At 36.2% G+C, this 18,581-nt stretch overlaps 2 protein-coding genes across 3 annotated transcripts in view; one reads left to right on the forward strand and one right to left on the reverse strand.

Annotated features, from left to right (window-relative positions):
- The window catches only part of clstn2a (calsyntenin 2a), a 269,756-nt gene extending 266,607 nt beyond the window's left edge, over window positions 1-3,149 (forward strand). Inside the window, exons 16-17 of the mRNA XM_067363156.1 lie at window positions 2,368-2,555; window positions 2,668-3,149. Of these exons, the coding sequence (XP_067219257.1) occupies window positions 2,368-2,555; window positions 2,668-2,871 (392 nt within the window). The 3' untranslated portion in view covers window positions 2,872-3,149. The remainder of the gene's footprint in view (window positions 1-2,367; window positions 2,556-2,667) is intronic.
- A 5,439-nt stretch (window positions 3,150-8,588) lies between these two features.
- LOC137003077 (complement C1q-like protein 3) lies at window positions 8,589-12,537 on the reverse strand. Of its 2 annotated transcripts, XM_067363111.1 has the most exons (3): window positions 12,191-12,537; window positions 9,143-9,268; window positions 8,589-9,025 (listed from the first exon to the last, which is right to left on the reverse strand). In XM_067363111.1, exons 1-3 carry the CDS (start codon window positions 12,444-12,446, stop codon window positions 8,745-8,747), a joined length of 663 nt encoding a protein of 220 aa, XP_067219212.1. In that variant the 5' UTR covers window positions 12,447-12,537; the 3' UTR covers window positions 8,589-8,744. The 2 variants fall into 2 exon arrangements, with proteins under 2 accessions (XP_067219212.1, XP_067219213.1); XM_067363112.1 differs by lacking the exon at window positions 9,143-9,268.
- Between the last annotated feature and the right edge of the window lie 6,044 nt (window positions 12,538-18,581).

Below are 18,581 nucleotides of genomic sequence, written 5' to 3' on the forward strand. Positions count from 1 at the left end.
AATGTGTTGTTTCTTTGTTAAACCATCTAATTAAGTTGTAAACAAGTGGCTTTAAGAAGGACAGTAAATGTGTCACAAAAACTATTCATGGGAGAATTCAGCTTCTAAAACTGCACACACATACAGTACATACACAAACCCCTGCACACGGGTCTAAGCGGATGACAGGCTCTTGAGACCGTATTGTTGGTTTGAAGGAGTTTGGGAAATTACACTTACTCTCCCAGCTCACGCACACACCAGGGACACCAGTGATCTCCCCAAGGGCGCGGAGAGCGCAGCTGACTGCAGCGAGATGGAGCATTCTGCTCTCTGGACTGAAGAGAGAAAGAGGGAGAGGGAGATGACAGGATGCCAGACATGCTGCTTTAGGAGAGACATGGAAAAACAGCAGGTGGCACTGTGACCTCATGCTCCCAATTCTGCTCTTGCTGACTGCAAGGTCTCAGAAAGAGACACTGTTCTTAAAGTGAACTCTGCCAAATTGTCTTCCTCTGTCAACACGGCTAAAAAAGCTTCACCTCGGCTGCTTAGAACAGAAAAGCACTAAACGGCAGCGATCCAGGATTGTATTGATTTTTGTTTGGCTCAGTGAGTCATAACAATACTATGAATTAATAAACATAATTGTAGAATACAGTGACTAAAGAAATAAGCCTCTCAAGGTTATGAATTACAGTGATTTTACCACCGTTAGTAGCAAAGCAGGGGGATTCTCTCCCTCTCTTTATATACACTCTAAGTTTGGAAACATTACTATTTTTTAATGTTTTTGAACAAAGTCTTTTAAGCTCATTAAGGCTGCATTTATTTCATAATAAATACAGAAAAAACAATAATATTGTGAAATATTATTACAATTTAAAATTATGGTTTTCTATTTTGATATACTTTAAAATATAATTTATTCCTGTGATCAAAGCTGAATTTTCAGCATCATTACTCCAGTCTTCAGAGTCACATGATCCTTCAGAAATCATTCTAATATGCTGATTTATTATCAATGTTGGAAACAGTTGTGCTGCTTAATATTATTTTATAACCCGTGATACTTTTTCAGGATTCATTGATGAATAAAAGGTTAAAAAGAACAGCATTTATTCAAAATATAAATCTTTACTATCACTTTTTATCAATTTAATACATCCGTGCTGAATAAAAGTATTAATTTCTTTCAAAAAAAGAAAGAAAAATAATTACTGACCCCAAACGTTTGAACAATAGTGTACATTGTTACAAAAGATTTGTTTTTAAATAAATGCTGATATTTTTAAACTTTTTATTCATCAATGAATCCTGAAAAAGTATCACAGGTTATAAAATAATATTAAGCAGCACAACTGTTTCCAACATTGATAATAAATCAGCATGTCAGAATGATTTCTGAAGGATCATGTGACTCTGAAGACTGGAGTAATGATGCTGAAAATTCAGCTTTGATCACAGGAATAAATTATATTTTAAAGTATATTCAAATAGAAAACCATAATTTTAAATTGTAAAAGTAATTCGCAATATTATTATTTATTTATTTTTTTCTGTATTTATTATGAAATAAATGCAGCCTTAATGAGCATAAGAAACAGTAAAAAACAGTAATGTTTCCAAACTTTTGACTGGTAGTGTATATATTTGTTAAAATTAACTCTTTCCCTGCCATTGACAGAATTTTCATGCTTTCACTGTTATCTGGTAGAGGGCGCTATTATGCATCTTCTGAAAGAAGTAAGAATCTGAAGAATAGGGTCATGCAGAATAAGACATTAATATGTGCTTAATAAGTACTAATAAACAGCCAATATTCTATTAATATGCATGCTAATAAACAACCAGTTAAAAGACCCTAAAATAAAGTGTTACTAAGTGTTAATAAATGTTAATAATATTTCACAGTATTAATGTTTTTACTGTATGTTTTCATACCAAACTCTTCAAATATATAAATATTCTCAAATCTGATTGGTTGAGAGCCGTGAGATATTCCCCTGGTATCTACACTGGAACCATATATTAGAATGATTAAAATGACTTCTGATGAAATATGCTGGCATTAGATGAGACTTTCAGATGGCAGATGGGGCACAGGTGTGGGGTCGACAGCAGGACAGGTCAGGGCTGATTCTGGGCCTGACAGGAGCTAGTGAACCTCAGGATGGGCGTCTCAAGGTGTTGATGCAGAAAATAGATGCCTCTAACATGGAAAGGATTTTGTGCTTCTTGGTTATACAGTCTCAAAAGCAATATATGACAATGTTCAATAAATAATTATGTTAATAATAATCACAACAGACAGTTTATGCAGTTTTAACCATGTTTTGTAGCAATGCAATGTAGAATTCATATATGTCTGTCTGTCTGTGTCATCAGGCACACCTCCTGCTGCCACAGTGGTCATTGTAATGTGCATCGCTGCTCTGGTGGTCATTGTGGTCTTGGGCATCTACCGCATCCACACCACCCACCAGGACGGCTCAAAAGAGGACGAAGAGGGAAGAAAAGACCCGGAGATGGACTGGGACGACTCCAATCTCAACATCACGGTTAATCCCATGGAGGTCAGTATGCGCCTCATTGCTAAAGAGAAATGTCGGGGAAGCAACTTCAATTACCGTTTTTATCATGAAGATGTTCTAAATATAATTCACATGATTCTGTTGTTGGTTCCAGAGCATTGACGGGACTCAGATTGCTGAGGAGGTGAGAGAGGAGGAGCCAGAGGAAGAGGAGGATGAAGACGAAGAGGATGATGAACTGTCAGGAGATCTCTCTAGTGCTGAATCCGAGGACACTGATGAAGAGGAGGAGACTAACATTCTGAAGGGAAAAGTGAATGGAAAGCTGGAGTGGGACCCGTCTACGTTACCCTATTAAAACACACACACAGTCTCTCTCTCACACACACACAGATGCATACACCTTCACACAAGCAAGATTCACACGCAGACATAGACTTGTGCACACACACGTACACGTATATACATGAAACACTCGCATTTAATGCCCTCTCACACTTACAGAAGCCAGAATTTATTGCCTGAAAAGCTGTCACACTTCAACCTGATTTTGACTCTGTCCAACAGCCACAAAAAGCATCCTGTACCGCCATCTGCTGGTCAATATTGGGACGCGCACCCCTCGGTCCAAACGCTGCGAAGCCTCTATGTTCTTCTGTAGTGTATAAGCTGCAGTCTCAGTAGATCCGCAAAAATGAAAGATTAATTGACAATGGAATAAATTGTGAATCAACATCTCTGGGATGTTTTTTTTTCTTTTTTCATGTTTACTGTTTTTTGTGCGTTTTGTGTTGATTAATCAGATTATAATCTAACATCATGATGCTTTCTCCCTTTCTGAAATACTAAACTGTAATATTTGACAGTGTGGCTATGCCTTCACCATTTGTTGTCTTCAGCGTAACGTTTAATATTGCATTGATGTGCAATAGTAAATACCCAAAAGTTGTTTTTTCAATGAAACTATATAATAATGATATTTTCTTCATTTGAAATTTAGAAAAATAGGTTTATTGTACATCCGCAGAGAGATTTTGATTGAGATGTTCTCTTTAAACAAAAGGTATATAATAATTTATGGAAGCTTGTTTCCACTACGGAATAAAAAATCTAAAAATATATATAATTGCGACTTTTTATCTCACATTTTTTTCTCGTAATTGCAAGTTTACATGTTGCAAATCAGGATTGTGGGGTATAACTCACAATTGATAAAAAAAAAAAAAAAAAAAAAGAATTGCAAGTTTATATCTCACAATTCTTTCTTTATTTCTCAGAATTGCGAGTTTATATTTCACAGTTCGGACTTTATAACTCGCTATTGTGAGTTTATCTAACAATTCTAAGAAAAAATCTGAACTGCGGATATAAACTTGCAATTTTGTTAAATAAACTCGCAATTGAGAAAAAAAGTCAGAATTGTGGGATATAAACGTACAATTTTGAGAAATTAAGTTGATATTGCGAAAAAAGTCAGAACTGCAAGTTTATATCTCACAATTCTTTCTTTATTTCTCAGAATTGTGAGATTATATTTCACAGTTCGGACTTTATAACTCGCTATTGTGAGTTTATCTAACAATTCTTAGAAAAAATCTGAACTCTGGATATAAACTTGCAATTTTGTTAAATTAACTCGCAATTGAGAAAAAAAGTCAGAATTGTGGAATATAAGCTTGCAATGGAAGAAAAAGTAAGAATTGCGACTTTATTTCACCAAATTGCAAGTTTCACAAGTATATTTCACAATTTGGATTTTATAATTTACAATTGCAAGTTTATATCTTACAATTTGGAGAGAAAAAAAAGTCAGAATTATGGGATGTAAATTCGCAATTTTGAGAAATAAAGTCGCAATTGTGGAAAAGTCCGAATTGCAAGTTTATATTTTGCAATTCTGACTTTAGAATTTGCAATTGTGAGTTTATATCTTTTTTATATCGAGTTGCCAGAAAAAAAGTTATAATTATGACTTTATAATTATAATTACTTTATAATTATAACTTTTATAAAAAAGTAAATTTTTTACTACACAATTCGGATTTTATAACTTACAATTGCGAGTTAATATCTCACAATTCTGAGAAAAAGGTCCGAATTGCGGGATATAAACTTGCAATTTTGAGAAAGTCGCAATTGCAAAAAAGTCACAATTGTGAGTTTATATCTCACAATTTTTACTTTATTTCTTAGAATTGCAAGTTTGTATTTTGCAATTTGGACTTTAGAATTTGCAATTGTGAGTTTATATATTTTTTTCAAATCTTCAATTGAATTGTGGGTTATAAACTCGCAATTGCAAGAAAAAGTAAGAATTACGGGCTTATATTTTGCAATTTGGATTTTATAACTCACAATTGCAAGTTTATATCTCACAATTTTGAAAAATAAAGTCGCAATTGCAAAAAAAAGTCAGAATTGCATGTTCATATCTTGCTATTTTTACTTTATTTCACAGAATTTCAAGTTTATATTTTGCAATTTGGTCTTTAGAATTTGCAATTGTGAGTTTATATCTTTTTTACATCTTCAATTGCGAGAAAAAAATAATTGTGGGATATAAATTAGCAATTTTATGAAATTAAGTTGCAATTACGAAAAAAAATTCACAATTACAAGTTTATATCTCACAATTTTGAGAGTCGCAATTGCGAAAAAAAAAGTCAGAATTGCACATTCATATCTCACAATTTTTACTTTATTTCTCAAGTTTATATTTTGCAATTTGTATTTTAGAATTTGCAATTGTGAGTTTATGTATTTTATGCATTTTCAATTGCTAGGAAAAAAAAGAATTGTGGGATATAAATTTTCAATTGCAAGTTTATGTCTCACAATTCTGAGAAAAAAAGTCAATTTTGAGAAATTAAGTTGTAATTGCCAAAAAAAGTCAGAATTGCAAGTTTATATTTCAGACTTTAGAATTTGTGTTTATATATTTTTTATCTTGAGTTGCGAGAAAATAGTAAGAATTATGGGATATAACCTCGCAATGGAAAAAAGTCAGAATTGTGAGAGAAAAATTTGCAATTACCTCCCAACCCCCCTATAGAAACAAACTTCCATAGTAATGAAATCAAACTTTATTTTCCCTTTTTCTCGGTGGTAAGATAGGAGGAAGTGTGTCTGTACATTTTTATATGCCTGTCTTCTGTACATAGGGAACAGTAGAGTAGTTGAATGGTGACTCAGACTCCTCACGTCCTCCTGCATCCTCACACAGCCTGTTTGTGTCCACACTTGCTTGCTGAAGAGGAAGGTTCCTCCTCCTCCTCCTCTCTCTCTCTGTCTGTGTTGATCTCTTTCATCGTTCATGGTGTCCTCCTCACCTCACCCGCGGATGGTTTCTCCCTCACTCCACCTCAGATAGATTTGTCTGAGCCTCTGTAGACAAAGGCACTTTTAAACTATTAAAGGAAAGAAAATAGAAGAAAATTGTTCACTGATTTTAGCCTGGGGCTATTTTGGTATATTGTGAAGGTCTTTACTAACCTCCCCGCAGTGTACAGTTCAATTAAATCTTCAGGAAAAGAAAAAAAGAAAAGGGATGTAAGAAAAGTACAAACAAAAGCAAAGTCTTTGTGAAAACTGACAGAGTAAAAGCGTTTAGCAGTGTCACAGAGGTGTTTGTTTTCCTGTAGAGGAGAGTTTAATAGATGACACTTATGTTTCCCCTGAACATGTGCGTTTATGAATATGTGCATTGAGTTTCATGTAATGTCTGTTGCAGTGGTTAGGATTTCTCATCCCATCAGCCAAAACGTGCTTGTGATGTCAGCCTTGTGAGACATCCCGTCCCCCTCCGTCCACCTCCAGACCTTTCATTCCTATATTTCGCTTGTCCTTTTTACCATGTGTGTTATAGAACAGGTACAAAAAAATAAACTTTTAAAAAGATCAACCCTGTAAAATCATGTAAGACTATTCTTTTGTATATGTTTCTCTCCTTTTGTTTTGTAAAGGGTTTTGTTTAACTTCTTTGATGGTCACTGCAGCACTTTCTGTACATTGACCAATAAAGACTTTCCTTAGAATGAGTGAAAGTGTTTCATTTCCGTTCAAATGCTACTTTGTGTATAGTTTGAGGACAAAACTGTATAGCTATATCTATTTGATCATGAAATGAAATACACACATAGGCCTGTGTATACAGGTCTGTCTGAATAGGTCTGCTTGGAGAAGTGTCATGTGACTGTGTGCAACATTGTAGACTTTATGACCAAAAAACTGATTTTAATAGCAGAAATGGACAAATACTCTTCTGAGTTGAGTCTGAAGTCTGCAGTCTTTTAGCCTTGTATTTAATAGCGCTCCATTACGATCGCTGTTGATGAGGAGCGTAATATGATGGATATTCGCAAATTGTTTGTGCATATAGGCACATTACAACATTTATTAAAACTTATTTTATTTTGTAGGTTTTCAATGACTTTTTTTATTTTAAAGAAAGTGACACAGAGCAGCTACACTCCGGTTTAGAAGGGACGACCCAGCACTCGTTAAGACTTTCACAATCAAAATGATTGGATGCATGAAAAAGCTGAGTTTCTAAGCTTAAAATGATATCTGTTTTTGTCAGTGTTTTTCTTAGTAATTTGATTATGATTTTTTCGCAGGGGGTCGTGTGGGCACCACCTAGCTACAAAAAAAAAATAATACTCATATTTTTCAAAACTACCTTGATCAACACAAAATGGGTGTTATTTGAAAGCTTAGAGTCTGAATTTTACAATGAATGTAGCCAATTTCATTAACTCCCAAGTAGTGCTGTACAAGTTTTTGTACGAGAAGCACCCCCAAGAACAAGACCCATATTTAAATAATATATGGATGCTGCATTTTTCACGTTTTTGCTCGTAACTTCATGAAACATGATTGTGGAAAATAGCACATTATTTACAGCAGATTCTCACGATTAAAATTAGTCATAATCCAATGCATCGATCACGAGTTATTCACGGAGTTATGACATAAATCACCACAGGCACACGGATGCTAAGTAAAATCAGATCTAGCATTTTCGCTTATAACTTCATGAAATAACTTTATTTTATAGTTAAAATTGAAGTTTTAATGGGTTTCAATGGGGACATTTTTGTCCTTAAAGGATTAGTTCACTTTCAAATAAACTTTTCCTGATAATTTACTCACCCCCATGTCATCCAAGATGTTCATGTCTTTCTTTCTTCAATCGAAAAGAAATGAAGGTTTTTAATGAAAACATTCCAGGATTATTCTCCTTATAGTGGACTTCAATGGACTCCAAACGGTTGAAGGTCAAAATGACAGTTTCAGTTTCAGTGCAGCTTCAAAGAGCTTTAAACGATACCAGATGAGGAATAAGGGTCTTATCTAGTGAAACAATCTGTCATTTTCTAAAAAAATACAAATGTTTTAGCTTTATATAAACAAATGATCGCCTTCCAAGTGGTTCCGCCAAAACCGCACTTTTGTATTCTTCAAAAAGCTCCTACGCCTTCCCTATTCTACTTACAGAACAAACATTTTTCTGTAAGGAGAAAAATCCTGGAATGTTTTCATCAAAAACCTTCATTTCTTTCAAACATTTTGAACATCTTGGATGACATGGGGTGAGTAAATTATCAGGAAAATTTTATTCGAAAGTGAACTAATCCTTTTAGGTCCAGAGTGGAACTATTTTGTGCATATTCAGTTTGAAGGCAACATCTACTGACTTGTGAAGTTGCTGATTAACTTTCTATAAGACCTTCTTCACAGAGCTGTATCACAAATGATTCAATCAATGAATGATAATTGTGAACCTAATGTGCAAGTTTATTTTATTGAGGAAACATATGGAGAATAAGCGAAAGTTGAATTATGTGTGTAAAAAGTTTATTAACAATGGAGGTATTTAACAAAGGCATGCACATAATAACAAATACAAACTGGATATTGTATACCAAAATGATACTGTGTTGCAAAATGTGCTTATCGTGTAATCATAACATTTCATATTGTTCAGCAGAAATATAAAGGAACCCGCCAGTAATGACAATAATTAAATCTATTGTAAGAGACGATGAAAGCTGAAAGCACAAATTAAGTTTCTTAAAAAAAGTTTATATTTACAAGCAATTCATTTTAATACAACTATCAAAAAAGATAAATTATGACTCAACAAACATTAAGACTTTAGCCTCATAAGATGATGTTCTGTAATGCATTTATAAATCTATAAAATGTCTTTTCATGAATTGAATAAGACCATCAAAGAGAATAAAGTAAATGGCCAACAAATGAAGTGTGGTCATTTACATTATCAAAGACCCATGTATTTTCCCGGAGACGCACATAGACATGATCTGCTTTCTCTAGAGTCAAAGAGATTGAATTGGATCCTGTGTCATAGCGGTCACTCAGAGGATGATTGTAAACAGTTATCATCTGTTGTCCATTTTTAAAGAGTCTTAGACCCATAGCTCTAGATGAGCGGTTATGTCCAGTGATAGTGAAGAAATAGACGCCTTTAACTGGTGCTGTGAAGATACCTGTGCAACAATTAATTATCAAGCATTTTTTTGGTCATTTAATTGCACTGTTTATCTGATATGAAGCTTTCAGAGTTCCATAACACACAGATTCAGGTTCAGTGTAAGAACACACACCAGTGGTTGGGTTGTAAGCTCTTCCTTCATTCACAAACACATCCTGGTAAGCCAGAGTGATCTCAGTGTTGAAAGGTCCAAAGTTTCCAGTGGGTCCAAGTGTGGCGGCAAATGCCACTTTATAATCTGTGAGTATCAGATATCACAATTTCTTAAAAAATAATCATGCAAACCTCTGTAATAACACACGTCAGATCACAAACTATATTTCCTCTTTGTATTGGTTATGTATATGGTCTGTCTGTTTGAATATATTTATTCTAGTTGCTGGCTATAGTTAATGAGAAACTAATTTATTATTGCTTTGCACTGTTCTGCTATGCTTATGACCAACAACCCTGCTAGAAATGTTACATTCCCAGAACATTCTCGTCCTCACTGGTGTTAAGGACACTGTCTAGTAACATTCCCAGAACGTTCACAGACGGTCACGATGTGGAGTTTTAATTGAAAATTTAATTGAAAAAAATTTAATTGAAAATTAGAGCTAAATTGACAAAAAAAAGTGGCTGTTCAAACAAAAACGAATTTTTCTTAAATGTCTTACAAAAAAAGCTATTTACTGGTAATTCCTGGATTAATATTATGAAACCTTTTCTTTAAAATGCAAAACTATTGTAGTAAGTCATTAGCTGACAGCAGCACACGTATGAGCTAATGTAACTGCTGTATCGCTGCATCAGCAACTACACAGTTACTGTAGTGTTTAAATAAAGCGACATGCAGCAGATCATCAGTGTTTCTGGATCATCACTGACTGAAGCACAGGCTCTACTCTCCTGCACAATGATGACCCACAAAACTCAGATAACAGAAACAACATTAAACACAGACTCTCTCTCTCTAGATATCTGCATCTTCACTTATTAGAAACCACTCTGACTTTATTTCTTTCATTCAAATCTTCTTAATGAGATGTTGATGTTTTATCAAAATTTATAAATGTCTCCGTTACAGAGGTAAACGCTTTGAGACGTTTTGACTTTATTTTTTCTCCAATTGTTGTAACTGTGTGTTTCTAAAGCGTTTTTTACCAAAAAATAAATAAAAAATTAAAAATTGTGAGAAAAAAAAAAATCTGATCGAATGGATTTGGTTGCTCATTGTTGATAATTATATCATCATACACTAATCTCTGAATATTGTGTTTCTTTCATGTTGTAGTCCTATGGAAATGCATACAATTCTGTCCTGTTTTGATATTTTTAAAGTTTTTATCATTATGCAGAAATTCATACAACATCATGTACATTAACACAGACGTCAAGATTCTGCGTATGATCCTCGACAATGGTGACAAAATGTTCAGATAAACAGATCAATTCTGAGCATCACAAAACAAGCTACAAAAGTCACAAAAAAAGACTTTTGTTTGTCACCGCATTGTTGAGGATCATACGCTGATTCATGATGTCTGTGTGAGACTAAAAGACACAATTTCTCTTGCTTTATTTGCGATAACAAGCTTGTTTTGGAAACACAGTTAAAACAGCCACAGCTAATCTAATGTTCAAATATCAAGAACCAAGAGCCCATCTAAAGCAAACGCTCACCTCAATAATGGTGATTTCAAACTTTATTATTTTCTATAAAACACACACGCAGAAGGCGACGTTCTCGCGACTTTGCACATCTTTGCCTAAAAGTTCTCAAAAATTGACAAAAATTCTGACATTTTACAGAACATTTGGGACATAAAACGTGCTCTTTTGGTAATGAAAGTGCTGCAGTTTAACTTTAGGGGAACGTTCCAATTTGGTTATTTTATGGTCACATAAGAATGTTACAAAGTGGATATTTGGGACATTAACAGAACGTTGCTTCATAGTCCTCTGTTGGTCATTTAATAACCTTCCTGATATGAGTTTAAGGGGACGTTCTATTTTGGTTATTTTATGGTCGCGCAAAAACGTTACAAAGAGGACATTTGGGAAGCTAACAGAACATCCTATAGTAATAGTCCCCTAAACCGGTGTTTCCCAACCCTGTTCCTGGAGGCACACCAACAGTACACATTTTGAATGTCTCCCTTATCTGAACCATATATTTCTACTAATGAACTGATGAGTTGAATCAGGTGTGTTTGATTAGGAAGATTTGGAAAATGTGTAGTTAGTGTTCCTCCTGAACATCCTGAATGTTCCCTGGAGGTCCACCAAATAACGTCCCCCAACCCTTAAAAGAACTCCACATCGTGACCGTCTCTGAATGTTCTAGGAACGTTACTAGGTGACAGGTTACCCCGCTAGAAATTTAACGTTCCATTGTTATTAAGGACGTTGCCTAGTAACTTTCCCAGAACGTTCAGAGACGGTCACGATGTGGAGTTCTTTTAAGGTTTGGGGAACGTTCAGGATGTTATGGGAACGTTACTAGGCAACGTCCTTAATACCAATGGATGTTCTGGGAATGTTCTGGGAACGTAAAATTTCTAGCGGGGTAACCTGTCACCTAGTAACATTCCTAGAACGTTCAGAGACGGTCACAATGTGGAGCTCTTTTAAGGGTTGGGGGATGTTATTTGGTGGACCTTCAGGGAACATTCAGGACGTTCTGGGAATGTTTAGGGGACTATTACTATAGGACGTTCTGTTACCTTCCCAAATGTCCTCTTTGTAATGTTCTCGCTTGACCATAAAATAACCAAAATAGAACGTCCCCCTAAACTCATATCAGGAACGTTATTAAATGCCCAACAGAGGACCGTGTGGGAACATTCAGTTAATGTCCCAAATGTCCTCTTTGTAACATTCTTTTTTAACCATAAAATAACCAAAATGGAACGTCCCCCTAAAGTCATATAAGGAGACTTGAACTGCAGCACTTTCATTACCAAAACAGGACGTTTTTGGAACGTTCCGAAGGTTCTGAATTTTCGTTACCTTTTGAGAACTTTTAGGGAACGTTGCACAAGGTCCTGAGAACGTTGCCTTCTACGTGGGAAAGATACTCATATAACTTAATTTTTTATGCATCCATAGGAATTGTTTTGCACTGATTTTTAATCTGTAAGTTTGTCACAAGTGAAATGACAGACGGGAGGGTTACCTTTTTTCCTGAGCTGTTCCTCAGCGACCTCCAGTCTGTACTTCAGAGACCTCATAGTGGATCTCAGCTCTGCCAGCTCAGCGTAGATCCCTGGGAGAAAGTGCTGAAACTCTCCAGAAGTCAAAACAGCACTTTCCTCTTCATTCAAATGCTCAGTCCCCTCAGCCTGCACTTCGTTCTCTTCCTGCTGGACCTCAGACAGACAGGCACAGCTGAACAGGAGAAGCAGCAGTGGATACAGAATGGTGCATGACATCTTTACCTGAAGATAATCTATAAGTGAAGAACTGCAGCTGTCAGTGAGGAAATGAATATTATTGTGCTTCTGTTGAATGTTCCTGCACCAGACACTTGCAGTTGTTTTATATGCAAAAATATCTGGATTAATATTTAACTCATGACACATTTTATGAGGAAAGAAAGAAAATAAACATTTGTTTTGCAGATAATCACGTGTAAAACGTGATCCATCTATGAGAAAAACAATTTATATGCCCTGCTGATCAGTTCATATATGACACACAAGATATATGCAATATACTGAAAGATATATGCAATATATGCAATATTAATCTTCGATTAAAACATATTTTAAATGTATCTCTTTATCAAGTCATTGTATCAAAAAACATGACACACGTGTGGAAAAATAACAAAAGACCAAAGGTCAGATTGATTTACAGTAGAATATAAACACTATCAGAGGTTCATCTGGTGCAACTCTTGATAACAGGTGCGTTGATGTTTAAGTCATGACTCATGTAATTGAATGAGGAAAGAAAATATGAAATATAGGCTAGTTTAGTCACGTGAAGAAAATAATCACACCTGCAGGTCTGGTTGGAGTTTCTCTTTACGGCTGTGCCCTGCAGAGGTCACATTTGTTGGCTGCATACGGCATTGAGGTTGCCTCATTTCAGAAAAGTAACCATTATATCCCAAAGTTAGAATTACTTATTTCACTCACTGAAATGCAAATACATTTTTAAACTTTAAACTGTTTTTTTTGTGTGTGTGTGTGTGTGTGTGTGTGTGTGTGTGTTAATTGTTGCAGACCATGTATACTCTTTCATGGAAACAGTATTCCCTGGTGGCAGTGGCCTCTTTCAGCAGGATAATGCTCCTGCCACAAAGCAAAAATGCTTCAGGAATGTTTTGGCATCAAAAAGGGGGACCAACACAATATTAGGAAGGTGGTCATAATGTTATGCTTGATCGGTGTATATATATATATATATACACCGATCAAGCATAACATTATGACCACCTTCCTAATAGTGTGCTGTGGTATCTGCACCAAGATATATATATATGCAAGAAAAAGTATGTGAACCACTTGCAGAATCTGTGAAAATGTGAATAAATTTAATAAAATAAGAGAGATCATACAAAATGCATTATGTTATTTTTTATTTAGTACTGTCCTGAGTAAGATATTTTATTAGTGGAGATATTTCACACTGAGGACAACTGAGGGACTCAAACTCAACTATTAAAAAAGGTTCAAACATTCACTGATGCTCCAGAAGAAAACACGATGCATTAAGAGTCGGGGGTGAAAACTTTTGAATTCAAATATCAAGGTAAATTGTACTTAATTTTTCTTCCGGGAAACATGCAAGTCTCTTCTGTTGCTTCTGAAGGGCAGTACTAAATGAAAAACAATGATATTTAAACAAAATAAGAAAAATTGTGACATCTTCATCTTGTTCAAAAGTTTTCACCCCTCGACTCTTAATGCATCGTGTTTCCTTCTGGAGCATCAGTGAATGTTTGAACCTTTTTTAATAGTTGAGTTTGAGTCCCTCAGTTGTCCTCAGTGTGAAAAGATGAATCTCAAAATCATAGTCACTGCTGGAAAGGGTTCAAATATGCAAAAGATGGTGGAAAAATGATGAATCTGCAGGAGCTGGAGGATTTTTCTGAAGAACAGAGCTCAGTTTAACTGATCAGGACAAACAAGAGACTCATGAACAACCATCACAAAACACAAAAACAGTCATGGATCATCATGGGCCATTTTAATAAATTCAGCTATTGTTTTGTCTTGTGAACTAAATGTAAACATCTTTTATGTAAAATATCTTACTCAGGACAGTACTAAACAAAAAATAACATGCATGTTGTATGATCTCTCAATTTTATTAAAATTATTCACATTTTCACAGATTCTGCAAGGGGTTCGCAAGGGGTGTGTGTGTGTGTGTTACAGAGTGTGGCAAGATGGCGGCAGTTCATAGTTCGCATGCAAGTGAACGCCACAATGTTGTTTGATAAAACTAAACAACCACACCCATTGTAATGCAATAGGTGCAGATAAGATGCTTTGGCAACTTTTATGGACTATGTGTTTGAGTGCAACAATCAAGCTTGCATACAAATAAGCACTACTCACTACATCAGTTGTTCATTGACATAGTGAAAGATGTATATAGAGGCTGTTTATTGAAGTAATCTGTGGAAAACAGCTCACTTACCCAACACCACTTCAGATATGCATTAAAACTGGCTGCCCTTGGAGTGCAATTAATTTTATAATTGCCATCAACCAATGGTTAAAGTGGATGTGTCAATGTGCCCCCCTGATGTGATATCTCCTATTCCAGTGCAGGGTTTATGCAGATGATGTCCAGGTCACTTCTAGAGAAGAAAGTGTAGTTAAAAACATGCTGGCCAGAACAGATTCTTTTCTGAAGATTAAAGACACAAAATGTGCTGTTCTGTATGAGAGGAGGAGTGGAGGGAATAGGTGGTACCGTTCAAAAGCTGATAAATGTCCTGTGTTTACAGTAGCAACAAATCCTATACGTGTATATTCTCTTCATGAGACATACACTTATCTTGGACACAAAATTAATATTGCAGGAGAATGGAAAAAGCAAGTAAACATCATCGTGTCAGAGTATACATCCAGGTTGCACTTGATTGACAAATGTCCACTGCCACAGAACCTGCTTTTGCTGAGTTCAACATGTTCCTGGGTCAACATTTTTGTTGATCCTGGAACAACATTCAAATCAACCAATAAGATTTGAGGAACACGTTTACAGATTATGTCAAGTTTAGGCTTAAAATCATGAATTGGTGCTTCTATATCAGTGTTATTCATCTATCATTTCCCTCAGATTTTTGGGATAACTTATGGATAGGGTTAGGTTTAGGGGTAGGAATAGGGTTAAGACTAAATTTTCAGACTGGGATGTTATTCCAGGATCAACAAAATATGTTGTCCCAGGAACACATCTAACTCCACAAAATCAGGACGTGCGTCCACTGCCACTGTCCGCTGGTTTTGGTGTCAGGTCAGACTGGCCGGACTTGAATGATCTCTGTGTTTGTACTGGAGTATCGCTGGAGTGGGCGACTCTAGGACTGTGAGAGTCTCAGAGGACATTATTATTGACCCCTTCACCTACGTCAGAGCAACAGCCACATACGGTGGTCATAGCCACCCGTTAACATCTACAGGTGCCCAGCGAACTCTTATGAACTTACATCAACATCACCAAAAACAACACTTGGCGCGACTAAAACTTCAGGGAAAACTTGCATGTCTTCCATCTGCTGATCACTCTGTTTCTCATTCATTTCTTAAGAATACAGCACTTAGTGAGGGCATTGTCATTTTCAAAGTAAAAGCTACATTACAAGTTCTTCCTACTAGATTTAATCTGGTTTTCTACAACTCAGGTACCACATTGGCTGCCATGATTACAAGGGAATGTACATAGCACGCCATGACAGAATTGTGGTCCTTATAGTGAAAGATATATCAAATCATTTCTCGTCTTCAGTAATAATGTATAAACATTCCTGTGTAAAACCATACATGTTTCAGTATTGCAATAGTAACTTTGAAACCTTTTCACATCTGTTGGCTAATACACCTGTTGTTGTTGTGATTAATGAGGAGTCTAGAGAAGTGTTCGTTTTGTAGGTTGCACTTTTGACTCCAGTATGGAGGAAGCCTTTATGACTAAGGTAGTTAAATACCAACCACTCCTAAACACTATTTTAGAGATAGGTTATCAGGCCTGATTACTTGTTTTCATATTTGGCAGCTTAGGACATACACACAGGCTGGTAGTAAAGGGGCTTCAACAGCTTGGGATGCTCAAAGAAAAAAGGCTAAGCGGTTAGCAAGGTACTGGGCAGCCGCCTTGTTACTTATACCCATAAAAACTGAGAGTTATGCTTAATATTTTGATGATACTATTGGTCCATGATTTTATACATGTATTTTGACTGCACCTATAATATTTATGTCCCTGTGGATTAGTTCTCTTAAGTGGATTTAAATAAATTGTTAAAATGTGTGTGTAATTCTGAATTTCTCTTTAGAATAAAAAAAAATCCAAGATTCAGTTTAAGGTGTGGGTTAGTTTGTAGTCATTTATAATTACTCCTAGAAGTACATGGTATATTCTCAGTTAAATAGCAAAGTAAGCAGGTTTATAATCACTGCTACTTTCTTCCGGTCACAACTGAGAGATGACAAAGGCAAACTCAGACACCCCAAACCTCTGAGTCCCTGAGGGTGAGCAACTGCATGGATGTTCTGGATCACCGGATGGAGAGTTTAGGTAAAGATTCTGCCAGATCTCACATCTCTGATTCTACCTTAATAGGTCTATTGGCCAACTATGTTGAAGTGTGTGTATGTTCTTTGTTCATAGGCGATAAAAGAATCTCTACAGAAGAAGAGGAAGTGAATCAAGACATTGTTTGAAAGCTATACATCATCTAATGACTTGTAAAGTTTGTTGATTATTAACTTTCTCTAAATCCCTCTGCACAGAGCTTTTCCTGCTGACAGATCACTCAGCCACAATGAATGACAACTGAGAAACTAATGTGCGAGTTTCTTTTATTAAGGAAACATATGGACAATAACCATGTTAAATATCCCTAATGTATATGTAACGGGGCGGGTTTCAGGAACTACAGGTCCCATCAGCCTCGGGTCTATAAAAGGAAGTGATGAGATTTGTTCTTCCACTTCCGCCCTTTTGTTTTTCCGCTGACGATTTATGAATGGAATTTGCGGCAGATCTAAGTCGTAGCTGGTTTACGTGTTGCATGGGGGTGATAGACCAAATGTAAGGATCGCTTGTGCAGTCACATGTCAAATATGGAACATTGAGTGTTGAACACATGATGCATCGTTTAGGAGTACTATGGCTGGATGGTTGCCCGAGTGTCATAAACCTATATAACGGATGGTAGAGGGATGCACGATTACCGTTTATTTTTAGGTTGAATTATTGTTGAGTTGTGTGTTTTTCTTTTTTTTCTGTTGGATGTTGGACCAAGTTGGCTAAGGGAAAACTGAAGTCATATCAAAGACAAAAAGGGACCAACTAGATTATAGTCATTTAACAGTGTTGACTCATTTGTTTCACTTGCATTACCCACGTTAATATTGTTTGTTTTTATTTCTTTTGTTGTAGATTTATTTTTGACCTGACTGTGGCCGTGGGGTTGCCTTCACTGGTGGATAGCAGAGGTGCGGTGGTGTGGTCACTTTATCTTTTTTTCCTCCTAGGTTTGCAGTGGGATTTGCTGTGAGCTTGATTGCAGTGGGAGCACGTTTGTCTGTATGCCATTTCTATCTTCACAATCTAGGTAACCTGTGGCCATCTGTGGGTTTTGTTTATTTTTGTTTTATTTTTTATTTATTTTCTTTGTGGGTAATTGCATTGAAGGTCTGCTGCATCCTTTTAATATGGTAATGTTTTTGTTTTGGTAATTATATTATTTTCTTCTGAATAAAAATGTTGCATTGAAGCGTCACCACCGCCTTCTGCCTGATTACTCCCCTTTTTGGGGTCATGGTATTACAATTGGCGTAGTCGGCAGGGTAGTTTGTGGCGAAGGTGGTCGTGAAGTTTTTTTTTGTTGTTGTTGTTTTGTATGTTTTTGGTAACTGAATAAACGGTAGTCGTGCATGAAGGCGATCATTAGACTCTACATCGTGGGACATCGTCATCTTTCCCTGAACTGTTTTATAAAATTATCTGTTAACAGATATGGAACAAGAACTACTAGACTTGCGGGAGCAGATACGTCTCCTGCAGGCACAAAATGAGCAGCTGATGAGAGAGCATCCCCCATCCAGTAGTACTGCTCCTAACCAACCACATCCTTCTACGAGTAATGCCAATTCTTTATCTCCAGTATCTTTTAGCAGGGTACTTTATGTCCCTCGGGAGAGGAAGTGTCCACGCTTTTATGGAAATATGGACTCCACATTAAGTGTTGAGGACTGGACTGAGGAGGCCAAGGTGTGTATTGAGGGAAGGGGTTGGTCTGATAAAGAAAAGGTGGTGTTTCTGCTTGACCATCTGGGGGGGGGAAGCTAGAATGGAGATAAAACTCCGTCCACCAGCTA

Source organism: Chanodichthys erythropterus, chromosome 16 (genome assembly GCF_024489055.1).
Source record: "Chanodichthys erythropterus isolate Z2021 chromosome 16, ASM2448905v1, whole genome shotgun sequence".
NCBI lineage: Eukaryota > Metazoa > Chordata > Actinopteri > Cypriniformes > Xenocyprididae > Chanodichthys > Chanodichthys erythropterus.

Coding starts and splice junctions, on each gene's coding strand:
- LOC137003077 (XM_067363111.1), bottom strand. CDS start 12,446: ATGTCATGCACCATTCTGTATCCACTGCTGCTTCTCCTGTTCAGCTGT. Junction 9,269..12,190: donor GGAACAGCTCAGGAAAAAAG/GTAACCCTCCCG, acceptor TGATACTCACAG/ATTATAAAGTGGCATTTGCC. Junction 9,026..9,142: donor AGCTTACAACCCAACCACTG/GTGTGTGTTCTT, acceptor ATTGTTGCACAG/GTATCTTCACAGCACCAGTT.